We start from the raw sequence: 24,735 nt of genomic DNA on the forward strand, positions 1-24,735 counted from the left end.
CAGCATTCTTTTGTGTGTAGGCTATAGCCTGACAATCTGAGAAATGTATTTATTGGGAATGATTTTCCTAGTTTATTTCTACCCCCTATATCCCAGCTGTTTCCCTATGTCTGTCTGGGAGCAGGAGCGCATTAAGGCAATGTCAGATTTCTAGGTGTGGTTTTGCTTTTCCCATGTTCTCACAGTATCCTACTGTAGTACCTTGCATGTCATCATTCATCCCCTCCAGCTGGAACCTGCATATGTGGGCATGACAGGCTTTACCCAGGAAAGAAACCTTTTGCCCCCAATGGCGCCACAAAACAGGGCTTCACCGTCCCTACACTGTCTTCAAAGTGGCCCTAACTGCAAGCAGAGTGTGTGGTCACACACACTTCCTTAAAAACGTTGGTGCTGGGCTAGTAAAGAATACCTGTAAAGAATAGGAAGGCCTCCACACTGTTGTGTGTATGCTCCTAATTCACCACTTTATTTACTACGTTTCAGACCTTCCTAACTGTAAAACATCATGCTGTGACCACCCAGCTATTGCCATCCACTCTCCATGACCACCAGCATACTATTGAGAAGTAGAAAATACCACCTTGGTTACCCTTGTCTCCCTGCCTCTAGCCTCTGACATGAGGCCATTTTACCACCCTGGATGGAGATTGCTGTCAGGCCCAATCAGAACCAGATTTGAGTGTTGGGCTGCCTTGGAAACGGTGCCGCTTTGGCCTATCACAAGATCACGCTGCTTGAGACTGGCCTCTATGATGTGGCGGCTAGGCAACTTATTTAGATTGATACAGCCTATTGTTTTGACTTTTCCACAGAAAAAAATGTAATGTGCTTTTGAGTGAATAGTAAATATTTTTGTCACTAGGCAACAGCAGAGGCCCCTGGCTCCCATGCGGCAGGATGACTTTCCCCTTCCATTGGTCTCAGCCTGCCCGCCCGCCCGCCTCACACATAAGGGTCTCACAGTTAATAGACTCCTCTGGAATATCGTCTTGGCTCGGTGTGTTTTATCTGCTATGTTTTCTCTGTTAGCAACAACACACAGAGGCCCTGTTCCCAGTCAAACTCTCTACAGATGTCCTTAAGAACTGCCTGTTGCAAATGCTTCTGTTACTATAATGTGTGCTCTTATCATTTTGGTCTATGTGGGAAAAAACCTTCACAAACCTTCACAATTCAGCATGCAGTACTTCCTTTAGATAATCTTTAGTCTTTTCTGGCTTTTATAATAGTGAAAGAGAGAGTTTCCGGTAGGAAGATCTCTAGTTGTACTATTTTTTTAAGTTCGATCAACAGTCAAATCTTGTAATACAAGGACTTATTTTGTTATTTCCAATGTCAAATTGCAGCAAATCACTGTTACTGTAGGCCTTTCTGACCTTGTGAGGAGATCTTGTCACAAGCATGTCTCAAACTCTTAACCCTTAAATTGTTTCATTTTGTATCAGCTTAAAACTATAAACCAAATCCTGTGATCTGTAACATGGCAACAACAAATCTCCCCACCCCCCAGTATCAGTCTGTGAGCCACGCCAGTTCTGTGGAAGGGCTCTACATAGAGTCAGTGTCCCAAATCACACGCTATTCCCTATTTAGTAACATGCGCCCTGGTTAAAAGTAGTGATACTTTTAATTTTCTCCAAACGGGTTCCTCCAAATGTCCCCATAGAAGAACCCTTTTTGGTTCCAGGAAGAACCCTTTTTGGTTCCAGGAAGAACCCTTTTTGGTTCCAGGTAGAACCCTTTTGGGTTCCATGAAGAACCCTCTGTGGAAAGTGTTCTACATGGAACTCAAAAGGGATCCACCTGGAACCAAAAAGGGTTCTTCAAAGGGTTCTCCTATGGGACAGCCGAATAACTATTTTAGGTGCTAGATAGCAGTGTTGTTTGTTTTCTTCCTAAGAGTGTATACTGTATAGGCTATTGGGTGTGATTTGGGACGCGGCCATATAGACTACCCATTAAGCTCTTTTTGTTCTGTTTCACTGTAACTGTCTGCAGCCTGGTTGATTGACAGGCGTGGGTAGGCTTTATGGCACGTTACTTAGTCAAGGTCAGCATAAGTGATCAGGGCGAGGGTTTGATGACGACCAAAGTGGACAGCAGCACTAAACCAAGCGCACAACACACACTCATCTCAGTTTGAAAATAAGCGCAGTATACTACTTCTGTACGTTAGCATTTGAATTGGAATAAAATGTTATTGGACAAAGAGTCAGTGAGGAAGACATTGTTATGCCAGAAATGTCCTTACAAATGGTATGGCTATAGTTCTCTCTGTGGGGTTTCCATGACCATTTTTTTCATGGAATGGGATTTTAGTAGTACTTTAATGATACAGTAAGAACATATATTTAGAGGGTATTCATTTCAGCTGGTTCCATCCCTATCCTCAAACTCTGCATGTCTTGTGGTTGCACTGATGGGACGGTTTGACTTGTTTATGAGAGTAACCGTGAACAATATTTTACAATCCATGTCATGACCCATCTGCAAATCCACCAGCATGGACCAACACCTCAAGGATTGTGGCTGGTCTCATATCAACACTACTGCAACTACTGGATTCTGTCAAAGCATTTAACCACAGAACATTTGGGGAATGCTAAGCCAAAGTCACATTTTTGATTTGTGTGTCCATATATGTGTGTGTTGCAACAGAATTCAAACAGCAGATTGACGTATCATTTTACTCTTTTAAGTTCTGTCATATTTACGCTGTAACAAAAACATGGAGGACTCTGTCTTTCTCTTCCCTCATTGTTTTTAGCAGGGTTTCTCCAGATGTATGTATCTGAGAGTCGGCTTTCCTTACTGAACCCAGTGAAATCACTGGATTACTTTGGATATATTGTGATAGTTTACTAAGCGGAGACCACTGCTCTGATAATAACAGTGCATTCAATCAAACTCCTCTGAATAGTCACAAAATCACACCTCTGATTAAAATGACCTCCACAACGATTTGCTTTCTTTCATTTATCTGCCGTTTTAATTCACGTCTGTAATTATCTCTGGCCCTATCACGTGTGGCATTATCACATGTCAAATATAATCATTCATTAATTAAGATGATTTAAAAATGACAAATAGAATGGCTAATCTGTTAAACATGATCCTAAATTAAATCATCAACATAGTCAATACCATTGATGTTTAATATAAGGTTTCTGCATTATTATTTATGTTATTTACGTTCATTTATGTTACTATGTCAACAGGTATTTGTTGTCAATGTTTTGGCGTCAAACTGGTGGCAGTTGTGAACAAAGTCAATAGTTGGACGAGTTGCAGAGTAACAGTAATTTAAAATGATGTAATTGTTGATTAGAATGTTTTTAAAATTAATTAGGCTATTTTGTTTTGAACCATGTGTTCTACCTACTAAAATCAAATCAAAGTTGATTTGTCACGTGCGCTGAATACAACAGGTGTAGACCTTACAGTGAAATGCTTACTTACAGGTTCTAACCAATAGTGCAAAAAAGGTATTAGGTGAACAATAGGTAGGTAAAGAAATAAAACAGTAAAAAGACAGACTATATACAGTAGCCAGGCTATAACAGTAGTGAGGCTATATACAGTAGTGAGGCTATAACAGTAGTGAGGCTATATACAGTAGCGAGGCTATATACAGTAGCGAGGCTATAACAGTAGCGAGGCTATATACAGTAGCGAGGCTATAACAGTAGCGAGGCTATATACAGTAGCGAGGCTATAACAGTAGCGCTATATACAGTAGCGAGGCTATATACAGTAGCGAGGCTATAACAGTAGCAAGGCTATATACAGTAGCGAGGCTATATACAGTAGCGAGGCTATATACAGTAGCGAAGCTATATACAGTAGCGAGGCTATATACAGTAGCGAAGCTATATACAGTAGCGAGGCTATATACAGTAGTGAGGCTATATACAGTAGCGAGGCTATATACAGTAGCGAGGCTATATACAGTAGCGAGGCTATATACAGTAGCGAGGCTATATACAGTAGTGAAGCTATATACAGTAGCGAGGCTATAACAGTAGCGAGGCTATAACAGTAGTGAGGCTATATACAGTAGTGAGGCTATATACAGTAGCGAGGCTATAACAGCAGTGAGGCTATAACAGTAGTGAGGCTATATACAGTAGCGAGGCTATAACAGTAGTGAGGCTATATACAGTAGCGAGGCTATATACAGTAGCGAGGCTATAACAGTAGTGAGGCTATATACAGTAGTGAGGCTATATACAGTAGCGAGGCTATAACAGCAGTGAGGCTATAACAGTAGTGAGGCTATATACAGTAGTGAAGCTATATACAGTAGCCAGGCTATAACAGTAGTGAGGCTATATAGAGTAGCATGGCTATAACAGTAGTGAGGCTATATACAGTAGTGAGGCTATAACAGTAGCGAGGCTATATACAGTAGCGAGGCTATAACAGTAGTGAGGCTATATACAGTAGCGAGGCTATAACAGTAGTGAGGCTATATACAGTAGCCAGGCTATAACAGTAGTGAGGCTATATACAGTAGCGAGGATATAACAGTAGCGAGGCTATAACAGTAGAGAGGATATAAAAGTAGAGAGGCTATAACAGTAGTGAGGCTATATACAGTAGAGAGGATATAACAGTAGCGAGGCTATAACAGTAGTGAGGCTATATACAGTAGCGAGGCTATATACAGTAGTGAGGCTATAACAGTAGTGAGGCTATATACAGTAGCCAGGCTATAACAGTAGTGAGGCTATATACAGTAGCCAGGCTATAACAGTAGTGAGGCTATATACAGTAGCGAGGCTATAACAGTAGTGAGGCTATATACAGTAGCGAGGCTATAACAGTAGTGAGGCTATATACAGTAGCCAGGCTATAACAGTAGCGAGGCTATATACAGTAGCGAGGCTATAACAGTAGCGAGGCTATATACAGTAGAGAGGATATAAAAGTAGCGAGGCTATATACAGTAGAGAGGCTATAACAGTAGCTAGGCTATATACAGTAGCGAGGCTATAACAGTAGCGAGGCTATATACAGTAGAGAGGATATAAAAGTAGTGAGGCTATAACAGTAGTGAGGCTATATACAGTAGAGAGGATATAACAGTAGCGAGGCTATAACAGTAGTGAGGCTATATACAGTAGCCAGGCTATAACAGTAGCGAGGCTACATATAGGCACCGGTTAGTCAGGCTGATTGAGGTAGTATGTACATGTATATATGGTTAAAGTGACTATGCGTATATGATGAACAGAGAGTAGCAGTAGCGTAAAAGAGGGGTTGCGGGTGGTGGGACACAATGCAGATAGCCCGGTTAGCCAATGTGCAGGAGCACTGGTTGGTCGGCCCAATTGAGATAGTATGTACATGAATGTATAGTTAAAGTGACTATGCATATATGATAAACAGAGAGTAGCAGCAGTGTAAATGGAGGGGTTGGGGGGGCACACAATGCAAATAGTTTGGGTGTAATGGTCCTGTGTGTAGATGGTGTATAGAGTCAGGCGCAGGACAGCAGATATGAGTAATCAATGTACTTTACTCAAAAATACAAAAATACAATAATACAAGGCAACATAGCGAACATAGCGAGAAAAAAACGGACCGAAGTACGATGAACAATCACTCACAAACAAAACATGGGGAACAGAGGGTTAAATAATAAACAAGTAATTGGTTGAGTGAAGCCAGGTGTGTAAGACAAAGACAGAACAAATGGAAAATGAAAGGTGGATCGGCGGTGGCTAGAAGGCCGGTGACGTCGACCCGGACAATATGTTCTTTCTACTAAAACTCATACACCATATGTTCTATCTACTAAAACTCATGAACCATATGTCCTATCTACTAAAACTCATACACCATATGTTCTATCTACTAAAACTCATGAACCATATGTTCTATCTACTAAAACTCATACACCATATGTTCTATCTACTAAAACTCATACACCATATGTTCTATCTACTAAAACTCATGAACCATATGTTCTATCTACTAAAACTCATACACCATATGTTCTATCTACTAAAACTCATACACCATATGTTCTATCTACTAAAACTCATGAACCATATGTTCTATCTACTAAAACTCATGAACCATATGTCCTATCTACTAAAACTCATACACCATATGTTCTATCTACTAAAACTCATACACCATATGTTCTATCTACTAAAACTCATGAACCATATGTTCTATCTACTAAAACTCATGAACCATATGTCCTATCTACTAAAACTCATACACCATATGTTCTATCTACTAAAACTCATGGACAATATGGACACAGATATACCAAAATAACAATACCATAATGTAGTATACAGTGTATTCGGAAAGTATTCAGACCCCTTCACTTTTTCCACATTTTGTTAGATTACATCCTTATTTTAAAATCGATTCAACTGTATTTTTATTCATCAATCTACACACAATACCCCATAATGAAGAAGCAAAAACAGGTTTTTAGATTTTTTTTAGCAAATTTCAAAGAAAAAAAACTGAAATATCACTTTTGGCATTCAGGCCAAAGAGTTCAGTCTTGATTTCATCAGACCAGAAAATCTTGTTTCTCATGGTCTGAGTCCTTTAGTTGCCTTTTGGCAAACTCCAACCGGGCTGTCATGTGCCTTTTACTGAGAAGTGGCTTCCATCTGGCCACTCTAGTATATAGTCCCAATTGGTGGAGTGCTGCAGAGATGGTTATCCTTCTGGAAGGTTCTCCCATCTCCACAGAGGAACTCTGGAGCTCTGTCAGAGTGACCACTGGGTTCTTGGTCACATCCCCGACGAAGGCCTGATTGCTCAGGTTGGCCTGGCGGCCAGCTCTAGGAAGAGTCTTGGTGGTTCCAAACTTCTTCCATTTAATAATGATGGCGGCCCCTGTGTTCCTGGGGAACTTCAATGCTGCATCATTTTTTGGTACCCTTCCCAAGATCTATGCCTCGATACAATCCTTTCTCGGAGCTCTACAGACAATTCCTTCGACCTCATGGTTTGGTTTTTGCTCTGACATGCACGGTCAACTGTGGGACCTTATATAGACAGGTGTGTGCCTTTCCAAACCATGTCCAATCAACTGAATTTACCACAGGTGGACTCCAATCAAGTTGTAAAAACATCTCAAGGATGATCAATGGAAACAGGATGCACCTGAGCTCCATTTCAAGTCTCATGGTGAAGGGTCTGAATACTTTCCGAATGCACTGTATGTCTATTGTCCATGCATCCTTTGAAGGGTCTGAATATTTATGTAAACAAGACATTTCTGTTTTACATTTTATATACATTTGAAAACATTTCTAAAAAACAGTTTTTGCTCCTTCGTTATGGGGTGTTGTGTGTAGATTTATGATGAAAAACTATTTTAGAATAAGCCTGTAACGTAACAAAATGTGGAAATAGGGAAGGGGTCTGAATGCTTTACAAATACACTGTATGAATCCATTTAAAAAAAAGTTATTATAAATGACCAAAGTTAGGATAGATTGCCGAATATTTTCTGTTAATTACCAAAATTACTGAAGATTCCGATAACTGGTAAATTACTGGTAGCTTTGCAAACCTAGACAGGACTGAGGCTTGAGGGAAGACACTGATAGATTGTGGCAGGTGTTCAGGCACACACACTGCAGTACGCATGTCTTTACTGCAGCAGAGTATAGCCCAGGGACCTGGGCCTCGACCATATAGGGATCATTTTAGGAAGATAATAGACTTCCCCATGCTCTTAGGGCTGGTGTTAAGTACGCTCTTCCCTTAGGTAGCCACACTAAAATTGAGAACATTCTTATGCAATACAATCTGCGGACATACTATCAATTTGAAACATTTTCAGATACAAAACCAGATATCCCCTGAAGGTAGTGGAAGGGTATGGATTAGGGGACTGTGTAGTGTGTTGATGATAGAGGCCATTCTGTAAGTCAACATGTAGAGTATGTGCTCTCTCTCCTTCTCTCTCTTTTTCTCTCTCTCTCAATTCAATTCAAAGGGGTTTATTGGCATGGCAAACATATGTTAACATTGCCAAAGCATGTGAAGTAGATAATATACAAAAGTGAAATAAACAATAAAAATGTATAGTAAACATTACACTCACTGAAGTTCCAAAAGAATAAAGACATTACAAATGTCAGATTATGTATATATACAATGTTGTAACGATGTACAAATGGTTAAAGTACAAAAGGGGAAATAAATAAGCATAAGTATGGATTGTATTTACAATAGTGTTTGTTCTTCACTGGTTGACCTTTTCTTGTGGCAACAGGTCACACTCTCTCTTTCTCTCTCTCTCTCTCTTGTGCTCTTTTTCTCTCTCTCTCTTGCACTCTGTCTCTCTCTCTCTCTCTCACCGTCTTCTCTCTCTCTCTTGCGCTCTCTCTTTCTCTCTCTCTCTTGCACTCTCTCTCTCTTGCGCTCTCTCTCTCTCTCTGCTTCACACAGTGCTGCTCCAGGCAGGGTGGGGTCGCCTGCATGGCTCAGAAGAGAAGACTGTTGGGTCTCTCTCTGTTTCTCTGCTTAATCAGCATCAGAACCCACCCAGTCTCCGTCCCTCCCACCCCCCCTCTCTCCCTCCCACCCACTCCCTCCCTCCCTCCATCCATTTCACACACCCACCCTCTCTCCCTCCCACCCACTCCCTCCCTCCCTCCATCCATTTCACACACCAACCCTCTCCCTCCTCCCTCCCCCTCCACCCCCTCCATCCATTTCACCCACCCTCCCTCCCTCCCTCCCTCCCTCCCACCCACCCCCATCCATCCCTCCCACCCCACACTGCCTGGAAGACTAGTCAGTGTTTGTTGTGTGAGCAGATGCCATGGATGCATCGCTAAGGCTACGTATATACTTCATTTAAACCAGTAGATAGGGGTGGGGTTTGTACTGACAAAGCGCCAGCCGGGCTCCACAGCCAAGACAGTAAATCACTAATCACACCACACCATGTGCTGACGAGAAACTACGGAACGCTCCCATTCTGTTTACCTTACAGGGCAGTGAACTGAACCTAGGCATTTTACACAGTGTGATAATGGGTACCTACCATTGTAACGCTCGTCGGAAGAAGTGGACCAAGGTGCAGCGTGGTACAAGTTCATGATACTTTATTTAATCTGAACACCAAACAAAACAACAAAAGACCAACGAATGTCACGTTCTGAAGGCTACACAGAGCTAACAAAAACCAACATCCCACAACCTAAGGTGGCAAAACCTGCTGCCTAAGTATGATTCCCAATCAGAGACAACGATAGACAGCTGTCCCTGATTGAGAACCATACCCAGCCAAAACATAGAAACACAAAACTAAGAATTATAGAACATAGAATGCCCACCCAAATCACACCCTGACCAAACCAAATAGAGACATAAAAAGGCTCTCTAAGGTCAGGGCGTGACAACCATACATATATTATTCATACAGTAAAAGGTAAAAGAGCCATTTGCCTTTGGTTGAGCTCACTCCATATTCTGGTTTTGTTGTAGAATCTAGTGGTCTGACCGGTCCAGAGAAGAGGCCCTGCCCAGGCAATGTACTGGGACACTAACGTCAAAGTTCCAGCCCCCCCACCTCCCCTCTCTCTCCATTCCCTGTTGCTCAGTGTTATGCCCTGTACTCTGTGAGGCGTGTCCTTAACAGGCATGCCAGCCTGCCGCTCCAGCCTCTCTGAGTGCTCCTAGCAAAGCATTGCCATGGAAACGTCTTGCTAGTGGCCAAGTGGCTGTCTCTGGCGCAGCAGCTGAGTCGCTAGACGACAACGCCCTGTTTAGAGGCTACGTTATCTAGTCAATCTAGTCCAAGCTCATCTATGTGACTGCTAGGACCATCTATCTACCCAGCTGTGTGTACAATGTAGGTTACTGTGTACAGTAGTTACTGTGTAATCTGTGTGAGTGGCTATTCTCATTGGTCCTCTCTTGCGTAGATGGGACAGTCAGACATTCCAAACAAATGGCTCTTGCAAGAACAAGAACACAAGAACACATCTTGAAAAAAAAGAAGCACAAAACAGAGTGTCCCCCAGAATAGCCGGAATACTGATGAGATTGCTTTGGACTTTGTAACATTCTCTCCCTCCCATCCCCACCCCTCTCTTTTTCCCTCTCGTTCTTTCGATCTCTCTCTCCAGAGCGACAGGCTTCTGGTCAAAGGCGGGAGGATTGTTAATGATGACCAGTCCTTTTATGCCGACATTTACATGGAGGATGGCGTCATTAAGTAAGAGAATGTTTGACCACCATGTCCTCCCATGCATTGATGTTGACGTTGACATTTTGATCATTTAGCAGACACTCTTATCCAGATCAACTTAGTCAGTGCATTCAACTAAGGTTGGCAAGACAACCACATATCACAGTAATTTCAAGTGCCAGACAGATCAAGACAGATCCAGTCAGATTCAGACAGATCCAGACAGATCCAGTCAGAGCCAGACAGATCCAGACAGATCCAGTAAGAGCCAGTCAGATCCAGTCAGCCAGTCAGATCCAGACAGATCCAGTCAGATCCAGACAGATCCAATCAGATCCACAAAGATCCAAACAGATCGAGTCAGATCTAGTCAGATTCAGATAGATTGAGTCAGATCCAGACAGATCCAGTCAGATCCAGTCAGAGTCTACTCCAGTCCACAGTAGTGTATAGTGTGCAGGGCCAGACAAGAGGCAAAGTGGGTGCATTCCTGCCTGCTCTTGGAAGGTCACTCTTTTTTTCCCCAATTCCTGTTCCCACTCGATCAGCCTATTAGGCTCTTTGTCCTGTGTGCTCCCATAGAGGAGCTCTGATAGGAAAAGCACCCGCAGGAAGGTTAGAGCTGCATACCAATTACACAGGCCAGGCTAGCCTAGCATCGACCACGCGGCTGGCACAGGAGTACAGACGCTGCCCTTTTCCCTGTCTGTCTGTCTGTCTGTCTGTCTGTCTGTCTGTCTGTCTGTCTGTCTGTCTGTCTGTCTGTCTGTCTGTCTGTCTGTCTCTGTCTGTCTCTCTGTCTGTCTGTCTGTCTGTCGGTCTCTGTCGGTCTCTCTCTGTCGGTCTCTCTGTCTGTCTGTCTGTCTGTCTGTCTGTCTGTCTGTCTGTCTGTCTGTCTGTCTGTCTGTCTGTCTGTCTGTCTGTCTGTCTGTCTGTCTGTCTGTCTGTCTGTCGGTCTGTCTGTCTGTCTGTCTGTCTGTCTGTCTGTCTGTCTGTCTGTCTGTCTGTCGGTCTGTCGGTTGGTCTGTCTGCAACCCTCCAAGCTAATATTTGACATGCTCTGATGACTTTCATCTAATGTGGAAGGATTGATAGTTTCCAAATGATGCTGGGTTACCGCTAAATTTCAGTTTGATTAACTTTACTGTACACCAGTCAGCCATGAGCAAAACTACATTTCTAATGATATGATAATATATTCATTTTGGTTTATTCATCAGCTATTTAGCTATTCATAGCATGAATTTACAGCATTGTGTCAAGTCAATGATACCCACTGACATGGCTCTTCTTCCGCCTAAACCTCCAGGCAGATTGGAGACAACCTGATCGTCCCAGGTGGGATCAAGACCATTGAGGCCAACGGCAAGATGGTGATCCCCGGTGGCATTGACAACCACACCCACTTCCAGATGCCCTACCGGGGGACCACCACCGTGGACGACTTCTCCCAGGGCACCAAGGCTGCCCTGGCTGGGGGAACCACCATGATCGGTGAGAGAAGAGAGCGGAGCCCTGGAGAGGCCTGGAGCCCATGTCTCTCACTAGGGGGCGGTGGGTGGGGGGGTCTGAAGGTATCACAATAACAGACAGCAGGTGCCCCGTAGGAATGGTTGTTACAGTTAACTACCCACATGACATAGAAAGACTGCCATATCAATTGCATCCATGATCATTTGGGCAATTTAACATTTTAGTAGAGTAAGTCTTAGGCTGAATCGTACTGGTTTACTGTATTATCTGATCTCAGTTGAAAATGAGCTAAACAAGATTATAATCCACACTACTTGGCTGTGGCGGTGTGAGATTGTAGACAAAATACAGAGTAGATTGTGGGCAGGCAGCCATGTGGTGGCTTCATCCATTGAGGATGAAAGAAAGACAAAAAGAAAGTCAGAGCACTAGAGAGAGAGAGAGAGAGAGAGGAGGAGAGGGGCTCTGGCTACAATGCAGAATGTTCCTAAATGGGCCAATGTGAGCAGCAGTCAAGGGGACCACACAAAGGGCCGCTAGGAGGGTGGGAGAACGAGGATCGGCAAGGGGAGCCTACACTGGGAAATACAAGTCCCGTGGAAATAGGCGAGCAGTGTGTGATAGAGGTCGTAACGGGTCCAAAAAGTTCCTGTTTTGAAATGGACCTGTGGCTGTTCCACCTGGACCCAATATCATTAATTAATTGATTAATATAGAGAACTGTTCCGAATCGATCCGAAGACAACTAGACCCTTTCCGTATAGACCTGTTCAGATCCAGACCCAGTCCGATTCGATCCGAGTGAGGGAAGCAGCAGAAAAGTCATTTCTTAAGGTACTTAAGCTGATAAAGCTGTACTGTGAGCGAGTCGAGTGACATGGGAGCATGGCGGAGGGAGTGACATGGGGAGCAGGGAGGAGACAGGGAGAGACGAGAGACAGCAACCAACCAACCAAGCTGACTTGCGCTATGGTAGACTAATAGCTGCCATAGCTAGATTATTTATCATTAAAAATGATTATGTAATACCTGTCTTCACTGCATCAAACCAGGAGAAGCTAGTTAAGTTAGCTAACGTTAGCTAGTTGGGCTAACTAAGATCAGATAATCACCACAGACATACAGTAAACCAGCACGATTCAGCCTAAGACTTGTTGGAGCTAGAAACACAAGCATTTCGCTACACCCGCAATAACGTCTGCAAACGTCTGCAATAACATCCTGCCCTTCACGTCTTTGACTCCGAGTTACAAGCCATACAGCCTCGGTCAGAGAGTCAACCCTAGTAAACAACAGAGCTTTTCTTGGCTGCTGTTGACTCGAGATTGCATTAACATGCACAGAGGGATTTAAGGAGATTGGGCGGCCTTTAATTGGATCGGGAAGTGGTCAGCTGGTCAGAGCAGCAGGCGGACCTATTACATCAGAGTCTAGGACCACTATAGACATCGGAGGAGGTGGGGGTTCTCTTTATCTCTTATCAGTTTGAGTTTGTTTTCGATTAGCCGAACAGTGACATGAACTGGGAGATCCATGTAACCCAAACATACACTCAGACATACAGACATTTCCAATGATAGGTGACATTGTATTGAAAGCCACTGGCAAAGGACACAGAGACACAGGCATTGTGGGTTAAATAAAACAGTAACATTCTCTCTCTCTCTCTCTCTCTCTCTCTCTCTCTTCCTAATCCCTTTCTCTCTTTGTCCACCCCCTCCCCTCCATTCCCTACATCTCTCCCTCCCCCTGCCTCCCTCCCTGTAGTGGATCATGTGATCCCGGAGCCAGGCAGCAGTCTGATCGAGGCCTTTGAGCAGTGGAGGAGCTGGGCCGATGAGAAGACCTGCTGTGACTACTCCCTCCATGTGGACATCACCCACTGGAGCGACAGTGTCAAGCAGGAGGTGGACACACTGCTCAAGGAAAAAGGTAACTGCCAACTTCACAGCAGCAAGGGGAAGGTGTGACAGACAGTACATGGAAATTCAAATGGACTTGATTTCTGTAGCACTTTTCCACATGCACAAATCACATATTATGTATATATTAACTCTGGGGAGTTTCCTGGCCATGGACACAAAATATTGATGTTTTGTTCCCTGAGCCACTTAGTTATCACTTTTGCCTTATTGCAAGGTGCTCCATCATGCTGGAAAATGCATTGTTTGTCACGAAACTGTTCCTGGATGGTTGGGAGGAGTTGCTCTCGGAGGATGTGTTGGTACCATTCTTTATTCATGGCTGTGTTCTAAGGCAAAATTGTGAGAGAGCCCACTCCCTTGGCTGAGAAGCAACCCCACACGTGAATGGTCTCAGGATGCTTTACTGTTGGCATGACACAGGAATGATGGTAGCGCTCACCTTGTCTTCTCCGGACAAGCTTTTTTACGGATGCCCCAAACAATTGGAAAGGGGATTCATCAGAGAAAATGACTATACCCCAGTCCTCAGCAGTCTAATCCCTGTACCTTTTTCAGAATATCAGTCTGTCCCCGATGTTTTTACTGGAGAGAAGTCTCTTCTTTGCTGCCCTTCTTGACACCAGACCATCCTCGAAAAGTTTTCGCCTCACTGTGTGTGCAGATGCACTCACACCTGCCTGCTGCCATTCCCGAGCAAGCTCTGTACTGGTGGTGCCCCGATCCCACAGCTGAATCAACTTTAGGAGACAGACCTGGCGCTTGCTGGACTTTCTTGGGCGCCCTGAAGCTTTCTTCACAACAATTGAACCACTCTCCTTGAAGTTCTTGATGATCCGATAAATGGTTGATTTAGGTGCAATCTTACTGGCAGCAATATCCTTGCTTGTGAAGCCATTTTTGTGCAAAGCAATGATGATGGCACGTGTTTCCTTGCAGGCAACCATGGTTGACAGAGGAAGAACAATGATTTCAGGCACCACCCTCCTTTTGAAGCTTCCAGTCTGTTATTCAAACTCAATCAGCATGACAGAGTGATCTCCAGCCTTGTCCTCGTCAACACTCACACCTGTGTTAACGAGAGAATCACTGACATGATGTCAGCTGGTCTTTTGTGGCAGGGCTGAAATGCAGTGGAAATGTTTTTTGGGGGTATTCAGTTCATTTACATGGCAAAGAGGGACTTTGCATTAATTGCAATTCATCTGATCACTCTTCATAAAATTCTGGAATATATGCAAATTGCCATCATACAAACTGAGGCAGCAGGCTTTGTGAAAATTAATATTTGTGTCCTTCTCAAAACGTTTGGCCACGACTGTAGACAGGCAGACAGACACAGACAGACAGGCAGGTAGGCAGACAGACAGACACATACACAGACATACAGTCAGGCAGACAGACAGTGCCGTTATACCTACTCCTCTGGCCAATTAAAGATGATGAGCAGGGTTACTGCTGGCAGCAGCTAGGAAACTCATTCAGCGGTGGTGTCTTCTTCTGTCTCCTTATATCTTGCCCATAATCTGTCTGTCCCCCAACCACAGCCACAGGCGTCCAGTATGCTCACAGGACCTGTGGTCCATACCTGGTCCTGGCCCAAACACCACTGACCACCACTGTCCATCTGCAGGAGGGTGTGGTGCCCTGGGGGACCCTCCATGGTTTCACACCCAGTTAGATAGCTCAGACACTGGACAGAGTGGACAGGTCCCTTTGGCCACCCCAGCATAGCCACAGAATGTCCAGAGAGCAGAATGCAGGCCTCCTGGGTAATGATAGTCAGGCCCTAAGTTCCAGTCACGTTCAATGAAGCCTGATGAGGGATCTTCTGTTTGGCTCAATTAATAAACTGGAATCATCACAGTATTCTTCTCTGTTTTTGGTTTCATTCATGTGCCACTTCTCTCCCCCCCCCCTCTCTCTCTCTTTCTCTCTTTCTCTCTCTCTCTCTCTCTCTCTTTTCTGTCTCTGTCTCTGTCTCTCTCTCTCTCTCTCTCTCTCTCTCAGGTGTGAACTCCTTCCAGGTCTACATGGCCTATAAGGACTTCTACCAGATGAGCAACAGTGAGGTACAGTGTGCTAGCTCGCCTACAGCAACACAGAATGTTGGTGAGCCCTACTCGGCTCTGCTTGGCCAGCATGTGAAACACAGTCCCGCCAAACTGTAATCAATGGAAAAAATGACCATGTCTGCAAATCATGTGGCCTATATGGAGGCACTGTGGTAATGCTAGACTAAACTGGAGCAGCCCATGCAAGACTAATTTAGCCATGTTTTATAATAGCAGTGTGGTTTCCTATTTGTAGTTTGATGTGTGTGGACTGTGACCATTCACCTTACTGTGTTCTATTCATGTTTGTACTATGTTCTATTTGTCACGCCCTGGTCTTAGTATTTTGTGTTTTCTTTATTATTTCGGTCAGGCCAGGGTGTGACATGGGTTTATTATGTGGTGTGTTTAGTATTGTTTTTTTTCGTAGGATCTGGGATTGTGGCTTAGTGGTGTTTTCTAGCATAGTCTATGGCTGTCTGAATTGGTTCCCAATCAGAGGCAGGTGATTATCGTTGTCTTTGATTGGGAACCATATTTAGGCAGCCATATTCTTTGAGTGTTTGGTGGGTGATTGTTCCTGTCTCTGTGTTTGTTGTCACCAGATAGGCTGTATAGGTTTTCACGTTCCGTTTGTTGTTTTTGTATTGTTCGTTTTTTTCATCATTATTAAACATGTATGTAAATGACCACGCTGCATTTTGGTCTGACTCTCCTTCGACGGAAGAAAACCGTAACACTATTCATGTTATTACTATGTTCTATTCATGTTTGTACTATGTTCTATTCATGTTATTACTATGTTCTAATCATGTTATTACTATGTTCTATTCATGTTTTACTATGTTCTATTCATGTTTTACTATGTTCTATTCATGTTTTACTATGTTATATTCATGTTTTACTATGTTCTATTCATGTTTTACTATGTTCTATTCATGTTATTACTATGTTCTAATCATGTTATTACTATGTTCTATTCATGTTTTACTATGTTCTATTCATGTTATTACTATGTTCTAATCATGTTATTACTATGTTCTATTCATGTTTGTACTATGTTCTATTCATGTTTGTACTATGTTCTATTCATGTTATTACTATGTTCTATTCATGTTTTACTATGTTCTATTCGTGTTTCTACTATGTTCTATTCATGTTTGTACTAGGTTCTATTCATGTTATTACTATGTTCTATTCATGTTTTACTATGTTCTATTCATGTTTTACTATGTTCTATTCATGTTTTACTATGTTCTAATCATGTTATTACTATGTTCTATTCATGTTATTACTATGTTCTATTCATGTTTTACTATGTTCTATTCATGTTATTACTATGTTCTAATCATGTTATTACTATGTTCTATTCATGTTTGTACTATGTTCTATTCATGTTTGTACTATGTTCTATTCATGTTATTACTATGTTCTAATCATGTTATTACTATGTTCTATTCATGTTTTACTATGTTCTATTCGTGTTTCTACTATGTTCTATTCATGTTTGTACTAGGTTCTATTCATGTTATTACTATGTTCTATTCATGTTTTACTATGTTCTATTCATGTTTTACTATGTTCTATTCATGTTTTACTATGTTCTAATCATGTTATTACTATGTTCTATTCATGTTATTACTATGTTCTATTCATGTTTTACTATGTTCTATTCATGTTATTACTATGTTCTAATCATGTTATTACTATGTTCTATTCGTGTTTCTACTATGTTCTATTCATGTTTGTACTAGGTTCTATTCATGTTATTACTATGTTCTATTCACGTTTTACTATGTTCTATTCATGTTTTACTATGTTCTATTCATGTTTTACTATGTTCTATTCATGTTTTACTATGTTCTATTCATGTTTGTACTAGGTTCTATTCATGTTATTACTAGGTTCTATTCATGTTATTACTATGTTCTATTCATGTTTCTACTATATTCTATTCGTGTTATTACTATGTTCTATTCATGTTTTACTATGTTCTATTCGTGTTTCTACTATGTTCTAATCATGTTTGTTCTAAGTTCTATTCATGTTTCTACAGCTGTATGAGATCTTTACCTTCCTGGGAGAGATGGGTGGCATTGTGCAGGTCCATGCTGAGAATGGAGAGATCATCGCCGAGGTAACTCACCTGTCACAACAACCACCCACCCCCTCCTCTCTCCTCCCTAGTTTAACCTTTGAACTTTTTCACAGCGCAGCCCCATACATTGTGCTCTTCCCCCAGACTAAACTGACCCCCATGTAGACTCTGTCAGAAGGGAAGGGTGAGTGGTGAGAGTGGCTATTGCAGGAGTCACACTGACAGTAATGTGTGGATGCAGTTTATGTTAGTCTGTGTTACGACTGTAGAGTCCTGGGAGGGAGCTGGGTGGGCCTTAATAGCTGGTCTGGACTCCCTCAGAGACTTAGGGTGTCTGGGATCTGTCTGTCAGGACAGTAAAGAGGCTTCCTTGCTGTCTGGGCCCCAGCTTTTAACCCACAACATAGTATCATGTCCCAACGATACCCCAAAGCTGTCCAGGGTGAATATGAGGGTGAATAGCACTAACTAAACCTCTATATCAGCCCTACAACAGTTAACTCATCACTCCCTACCAGCCCAGGCATCTCTCAATGCAGTGTGTTATTGATGCAGGGTTCAATACTTCTTTCTTTTTGGGGTGCTGGTGTGTGTTTATGTGTGCGTTCGTGTGTGCGTGTGTGTGTGTGTGTGTGTGTGTCAGAGTTGGGGGTGAATTAGTGTGAACATGGTCCCTCTGTCTGTCTGTCACAGGAGCAGGCACGCATGCTGGAGATGGGCATCACTGGACCAGAGGGACACGTGCTGAGCAGGCCAGAGGAGGTGAGGCTCTCTACATAATAAGGTTGTGTGTGTGTCTCTCTCGCTCTCTCTCTCTCTTCCTCTGTGTGTGTGTGTGTGTGTGTGTGTGTGTGTGTGTGTGTGTGTGTGTGTGTGTGTGTCTCAGCTGAATTCTGCAGTTGGGGTGCCCAGGACACGCCCGGATGGGTTGCTCGGGACGGCCCCGGATGGGAGGTCATAGCCATAAGTCATAGCCATAAGTCACAGCCATAAGTCACAGCCATAAGTCACAGCCATAAGTCACAGCCATAAGTCACAGCCATAAGTCACATCCATAAGTCATAGCCATAACCTTACCAAGAGTACACCACAGGATATTACAGTGGCGACGAGAAGTGTTGATGTGAACCCAGTGAGGTATAAATACTTTTTCTCACCAACTACCAACGTCTAGGCTATCCAGCTAGCCTAACATCATCATGGCACTCATTGGACACATGTCTGTCGATATAAAGGAGGATTTTGATGAGTGACTGGCACTCTGGATGACTAATGATATTGCAGAGGAAAGTCAGTCATTGGTAGCAGGGCCTATGGATTGTCGAAAAGCTTGGTAGCCCCTAACAAACTGAGTGATAAAGACTGAGGTTAGGTTAGACTGACGATGAGGTTACCGAGGCACTGAGCACTCACTATAGGCCGCAGCCTTTGATCATAGCGGAAAGATTATGTTTACACCAACGTGATCCGAATGAGAGGGAAAGCATGGCTGTTTATGTCCCCCGTTTGCAAAAGTGGTAGGGAGAAATGGGCACAGAGCGAAAATGCTACTGTTGTGTAGAGAAACACAATTCTCAGGACTGTAGATACGAGTGCTCAGAACTAGGACTGGTAGCGCAAGTGTGCAGGAAAGCTAAAAATAGCAACGAAGCAAAGATAATCACAGAAAACAATGAGACAGGAGACAATGCAGATGATGACACGGAACTGTTTTCAGTGTTCAGAGCGACTGACACTACTCAAGGAATTGTTTTTGAAGTGAAACTGAAAAATACACCAGCTGAAATGCAAGTAGACACAGGAACTACAGTCACCATCATCTTAGAGAGCATGTAGGCTTTAGAACACATCCCACTGGAGAAAACACAAATGCAATACCACTGCTCAGCAGACTCACAGTACCAGTGCAGTACATGATGCAATGCGGAAAGCTACCACTAGTGGTCGCCAAAGGCAACTAATGAGCAGTACCATGGAGAAACCGGTTAAAACAAATCCGGTTAGACTTGGCGAGTATTTTCCAAGTGAATGGGAAAAAAAGCCACTGTTCCAACACAATCAGGTTTTCAAAGAGGGTTTAGGCTTGATCTAGGAGTTCAAAACGGACATCAAGATGAAACCAGAGGCCAACCCAAAGTTTCACAAGCCACGCCCTGTTCCCTACTCCTTTACGAGAAAAGATGGAAAAAGAGCTGACAAGACTGGAGGGGGAGAACATAATCACCAAGTTACACCGTGGAGTACCTAGGCCACAGAAAAGAAAGTCTCAGCCATTTTGGAGGCTACATGTCTTAACATTATCACATAACCCAGATATTTTCTAGCCCTGTTGAACTACTATGGCTGTTTCCTGGCAAACAATTCTACCGTACTGAAGCCCTTCTACGAGCTGCTACAAACAGTGGCAATGGAAAAAACAGAGCAAAGATGTCTTCCACAAAAGTAAGCGGATGTTGGGCAGTCAGTGTTTGGTGCTCTACGACACCAAGAGAACCTTATTCTTGTGATGCCTCGTTGTAAGGGGTTGGAGCAGTGATTTCACATGTTTTTGAGAATGGGGACTAAAAGACCCATAGCATTTGCCTCCTGAACCCTCAGTTCTAGTGAGAAAAACTAGGAGCAGATAGAGAAATAAGGGTTGGCTCTGATCTTAAGGAGTTAAGAAGTTTGACAAGTATCTTTATGGCCGTAGATGTACTTTTTATTTCCAGATCACAAACCATTCCTGTCCATCTTCGGATCGAAGACAGCCTACTCTGTCAACCTCAAGAATGCCACCATTCTATCAGCCTACCGTTATGACATTGAATACCACTGCTCAGCCGATCACTTAAATGCTGACGCATTATCCTGGCTACCACTGGACGGAATGGAGGCACCGGAAACAGATGGTAATGTCTTCTACTTTGCAGCGTGGGACGACATACCACTTCAAGCCACAGACATTGCCATGGGGACAAAGAGAGACACCGTGCTGTTCAAAGTGTTGGATTTCACACTGCATGGCTGGCCAAGCTATGTAGAAAGATAGGAGCTATAGGGATACTTCACCAGAAGACTGCAGCTATCCACTGACAAAGGCTGTCTACTCTGGGGTTGCAGAGTAATCATACCCATAGAAAAGCGAGGTTACTCAACAACCTGCATGAGGGTCATCCTGGATTGTGCCGCAAGAAGGCCCTGTGTGGTGGCCAGGGCTAGCTAAAGACCTGGAAAACACAGTAAACCATGTGTGGTGGCCAGGGCTAGCTAAAGACCTGGAAAACAAAGTAAACCATGTGTCATTTGTATGTCAGTGAGAAACCTGCCAAACCCGGCAACGCTACACTGATGGAAATGGCCAAGTCGAGTGTGGCAGCTTTTGCACATTGGAATTTGCAGAGGAGGATCAACTTAATTTCATTGTGCTGATTGACAGCCATTCAAAATGGATTGAAGTGGAGATACGTTGTCAATTGTACAACTGAATGCATTCAACTGAAATGTGTCTTCTGCATTTAACCCAACCCCTCTGAATCAGAGAGGTGCGGGGTGCTGCCATAATCAACATCCACATCTTTGGCACCCGGGGAACAGTGGGTTAACTGCCTTGCTCAGGGGCAGAATGACATATTTTTAATTTGTCAGCTCAGGGATTTAATCCAGCAACCTTTCATTCACTGGCCCAATGCTCTAACCACTAGGTAACCTGGCAGTAGTAGACATTGCCAGTCCAGGGTTAGTTTAATCTGTTCAGAGACTAATTGATTGTTCTGTCTGTCTTCGTCTGTCTGTCTGTCTGTCTGTCTGTCTGTCTGTCTGTCTGTCTGTCTGTCTGTCTGTCTGTCTGTCTGTCTGTCTGTCTGTCTGTCTGTCTGTCTGTCTGTCTGTCTGTCTGTCTGTCTGTCTGTCTGTCTGTCTGTCTGTCTGCATGTGTGTGTGTGTGTCGCTGTCTATCTGTCGATTCCCTCCCATCTAGCTGGAGGCAGAGGCTGTGTTCCGCGCCATCACCATTGCCAGCCAGACCAACTGTCCCCTGTATGTGACCAGGGTCATGAGCAAGAGTGCTGCCGACATCATCTCACAGGCCAGGAAAAAAGGTTCCCGGGTTTCCAGTGTGGCTGTGATTGGGCTTTAATTACTGTATCAAGAAGGCACCTAACTTACATATTTGTTAGTCACAATGCATAGAATGCATAGAAAGAAGATAATCTACCTTTCATATCAGAACACGAGAGCTGTCCTTACCCCGGGTCATAAGTTAGAGATTCATCTCAAAACGGCCCTTACCCGCATGTCCCTTGGAGGTAGTTGTCACCTCTTAGTGCAACTTCGCCGCTGCCTCCTAAACTCTTCTGTTCTGTAAGAGGATTGGAATGCACCTATGCCCTTATGTGCTGATCCTAGTGTCTTGGTTCACACCCTAGATTTACACTATAGGTCTGGTCCGGTAGACACACCGGATACAAGAAGGCCCATTTTGAGATGAATCTCTAATTTATCACCCGGGGCTCACCGTAGGAAACTGTCAGAAAACCTGTCTCTGCCATTCATCAGGAGCCCACGGCGGAGCATGGAGAGGGAGTAGGCCTCTTGTACGTGATGGAGAGAAAGATATACACTTTCTGAACTGAGAAGAAAAAGAGAGGAAGGGAAAGATGCATGTCCTCATGTAGGAAGCATGTAAGGGTCACTCGGTGCTCCCAAGAGGCCTTGTTTTCATCACTGGCTGGTCCCGTTCCTCAGCGCTGACATCCAATTCGTCATGTCAAAGCCCAGAGAGGGAAAGAGACTTGCAAATAGCAACAGGAAAGTTAAACATGAGGCAATGTTAAGAGACCATCCAATCTTTCCTACAAACTGCTGGATCACCTGACCTTTTAGTTCCGTTAGATTCTCCCTTTAGTTCTTATGTTTCAAGCTTTATTTGTCACATTCACAAGAACAGTGAAATGCTTAACTTGCAAGCCCTTCCCAACAGTGCAATATTCAATATCAAAATACAATTTTTTTAAACCAGGAGAAATAAGAAAGGAAGAAAAAAACTGGAGAATGTAAAAGCTATACATGTTTACAGGGTCAGTGCCAGCACCAAATAAAACATGTGCCAGGATACTGGACATTGTACATTTGCTACTGGCATTGACCCGGGATAAACCTAGCAAGCTAATGAGTGAGTACATTTTTAGCAGCATGAGGTGAGTTGATTTAATGTAGTCTCACCCTGGGTGATAACATCTTTTTCCCAGGTAACGTTGTGTTCGGCGAGCCAATCACGGCCAGCCTTGGGACTGACGGGACACACTATTGGAGCAAGAACTGGGCCAAGGCTGCCTCCTTTGTGACATCACCCCCCCTCAGCCCGGACCCCACCACCCCAGACTACCTGAACACATTACTGGCCAGGTAAAGAGCTCCCTCTCTTGACTGTATGACATGCCACTGACCTAGCATGTCCTCGCTGCATCAAACAGACTGATAGGCTTCTGGAGGCGCTTCTAACCTCATGATGGACTTATTATTTATTCAACCTTTATGCTGAGACCAAAGTCTCTTTAATAGATCAATACACATCAATATACACTATACACATCATTATACACTATACACATCAATAGACAATATACACATCAATATACACTATACACATCAATATACACTATACACATCAATAGACACATCAATATACACTATACACATCAATATACACTATACACATCAATATACACTATACACATCAATAGACAATATACACATCAATATACACTATACACATCAATAGACACATCAATATACACTATACACATCAATATACACTATACACATCAATATACACTATACACATCAATAGACAATATACACATCAATATACACTATACACATCAATATACACTATACACTTCAATATACACTATACACATCAATATACACTATACACATCAATAGACAATATACACATCAATATACACTATACACATCAATATACACTATACACATCAATATACACTATACACATCAATAGACACTATACACATCAATATACACTATACACATCAATATACACTATACACATCAATAGACACATCAATATACACTATACAAATCAATATACACTACACATCAATATACAGTATACACATCAATATATACATCACTATACACATCAGTATACATGTCAATATACACATCAATAGACATCAAAATACACATCAATATACACTATACACATCAATAGACACATCAATATACACTATACACATCAATATACACTACACATCAATATACACGATACACATCAATATACACTATACACATCAATAGACACATCAATATACACTATACAAATCAATATACACTACACATCAATATACAGTATACACATCAATATATACATCACTATACACATCAGTATACATGTCAATATACACATCAATAGACATCAAAATACACATCAATATACACTATACACATCAATATACACGATACACATCAATATACACTATACACATCAATATACACTATACACTTCAATAGACAATATACACATCAATATACACTATACACATCAATAGACACATCAATATACACTATACACATCAATATACACTATACACTTCAAAATACACTATACACTTCAATATACACTACACACATCAATATACACTATACACATCAATATACCGTATACACATCAGTATACACATCAATATACACATCGATATACACTGTACACATCAATATACACTATACACTTCAATATACACTATACACATCAATATACACTATACACATAAATAGACACATATGGTTGCAGGAGTTGGTGTGTTTGTCTGTTAGGAAAGTGCTCTGTAAGAAAGGGAAGACGGCTATAACAGGTGAGAGGAGACCTTGGAACTTGACTCAGAGTAATCAATCTACTTTAGTCGCAGCTCTGCTGTGTTGTCTGAGCTATTCCAGCTGTATGTGAGCTTTTTCAGCTTTTCTGTATGGAATAAACATTTCCCAGTTTGAGGGCTGAGT

General features: G+C 42.7%; 1 protein-coding gene across 7 annotated transcripts in view; it reads left to right on the forward strand.

Moving 5' to 3' along the window:
• Positions 1-24,735, forward strand: part of dpysl3 (dihydropyrimidinase like 3) — a 56,272-nt gene that overhangs the window by 11,246 nt on the left and 20,291 nt on the right. For all 7 annotated transcript variants that reach the window (XM_042309041.1, XM_042309036.1, XM_042309038.1 and 4 more), the window contains exons 2-9: positions 10,128-10,216; positions 11,499-11,683; positions 13,430-13,594; positions 15,595-15,656; positions 17,695-17,775; positions 18,430-18,498; positions 21,695-21,815; positions 22,965-23,121. In XM_042309041.1, the coding sequence (XP_042164975.1) occupies positions 10,128-10,216; positions 11,499-11,683; positions 13,430-13,594; positions 15,595-15,656; positions 17,695-17,775; positions 18,430-18,498; positions 21,695-21,815; positions 22,965-23,121 (929 nt within the window). The remainder of the gene's footprint in view (positions 1-10,127; positions 10,217-11,498; positions 11,684-13,429; positions 13,595-15,594; positions 15,657-17,694; positions 17,776-18,429; positions 18,499-21,694; positions 21,816-22,964; positions 23,122-24,735) is intronic.

The sequence above is a fragment of the Oncorhynchus tshawytscha genome, linkage group LG30 (assembly GCF_018296145.1).
Source record: "Oncorhynchus tshawytscha isolate Ot180627B linkage group LG30, Otsh_v2.0, whole genome shotgun sequence".
In the NCBI taxonomy this organism is placed as follows: domain Eukaryota; kingdom Metazoa; phylum Chordata; class Actinopteri; order Salmoniformes; family Salmonidae; genus Oncorhynchus; species Oncorhynchus tshawytscha.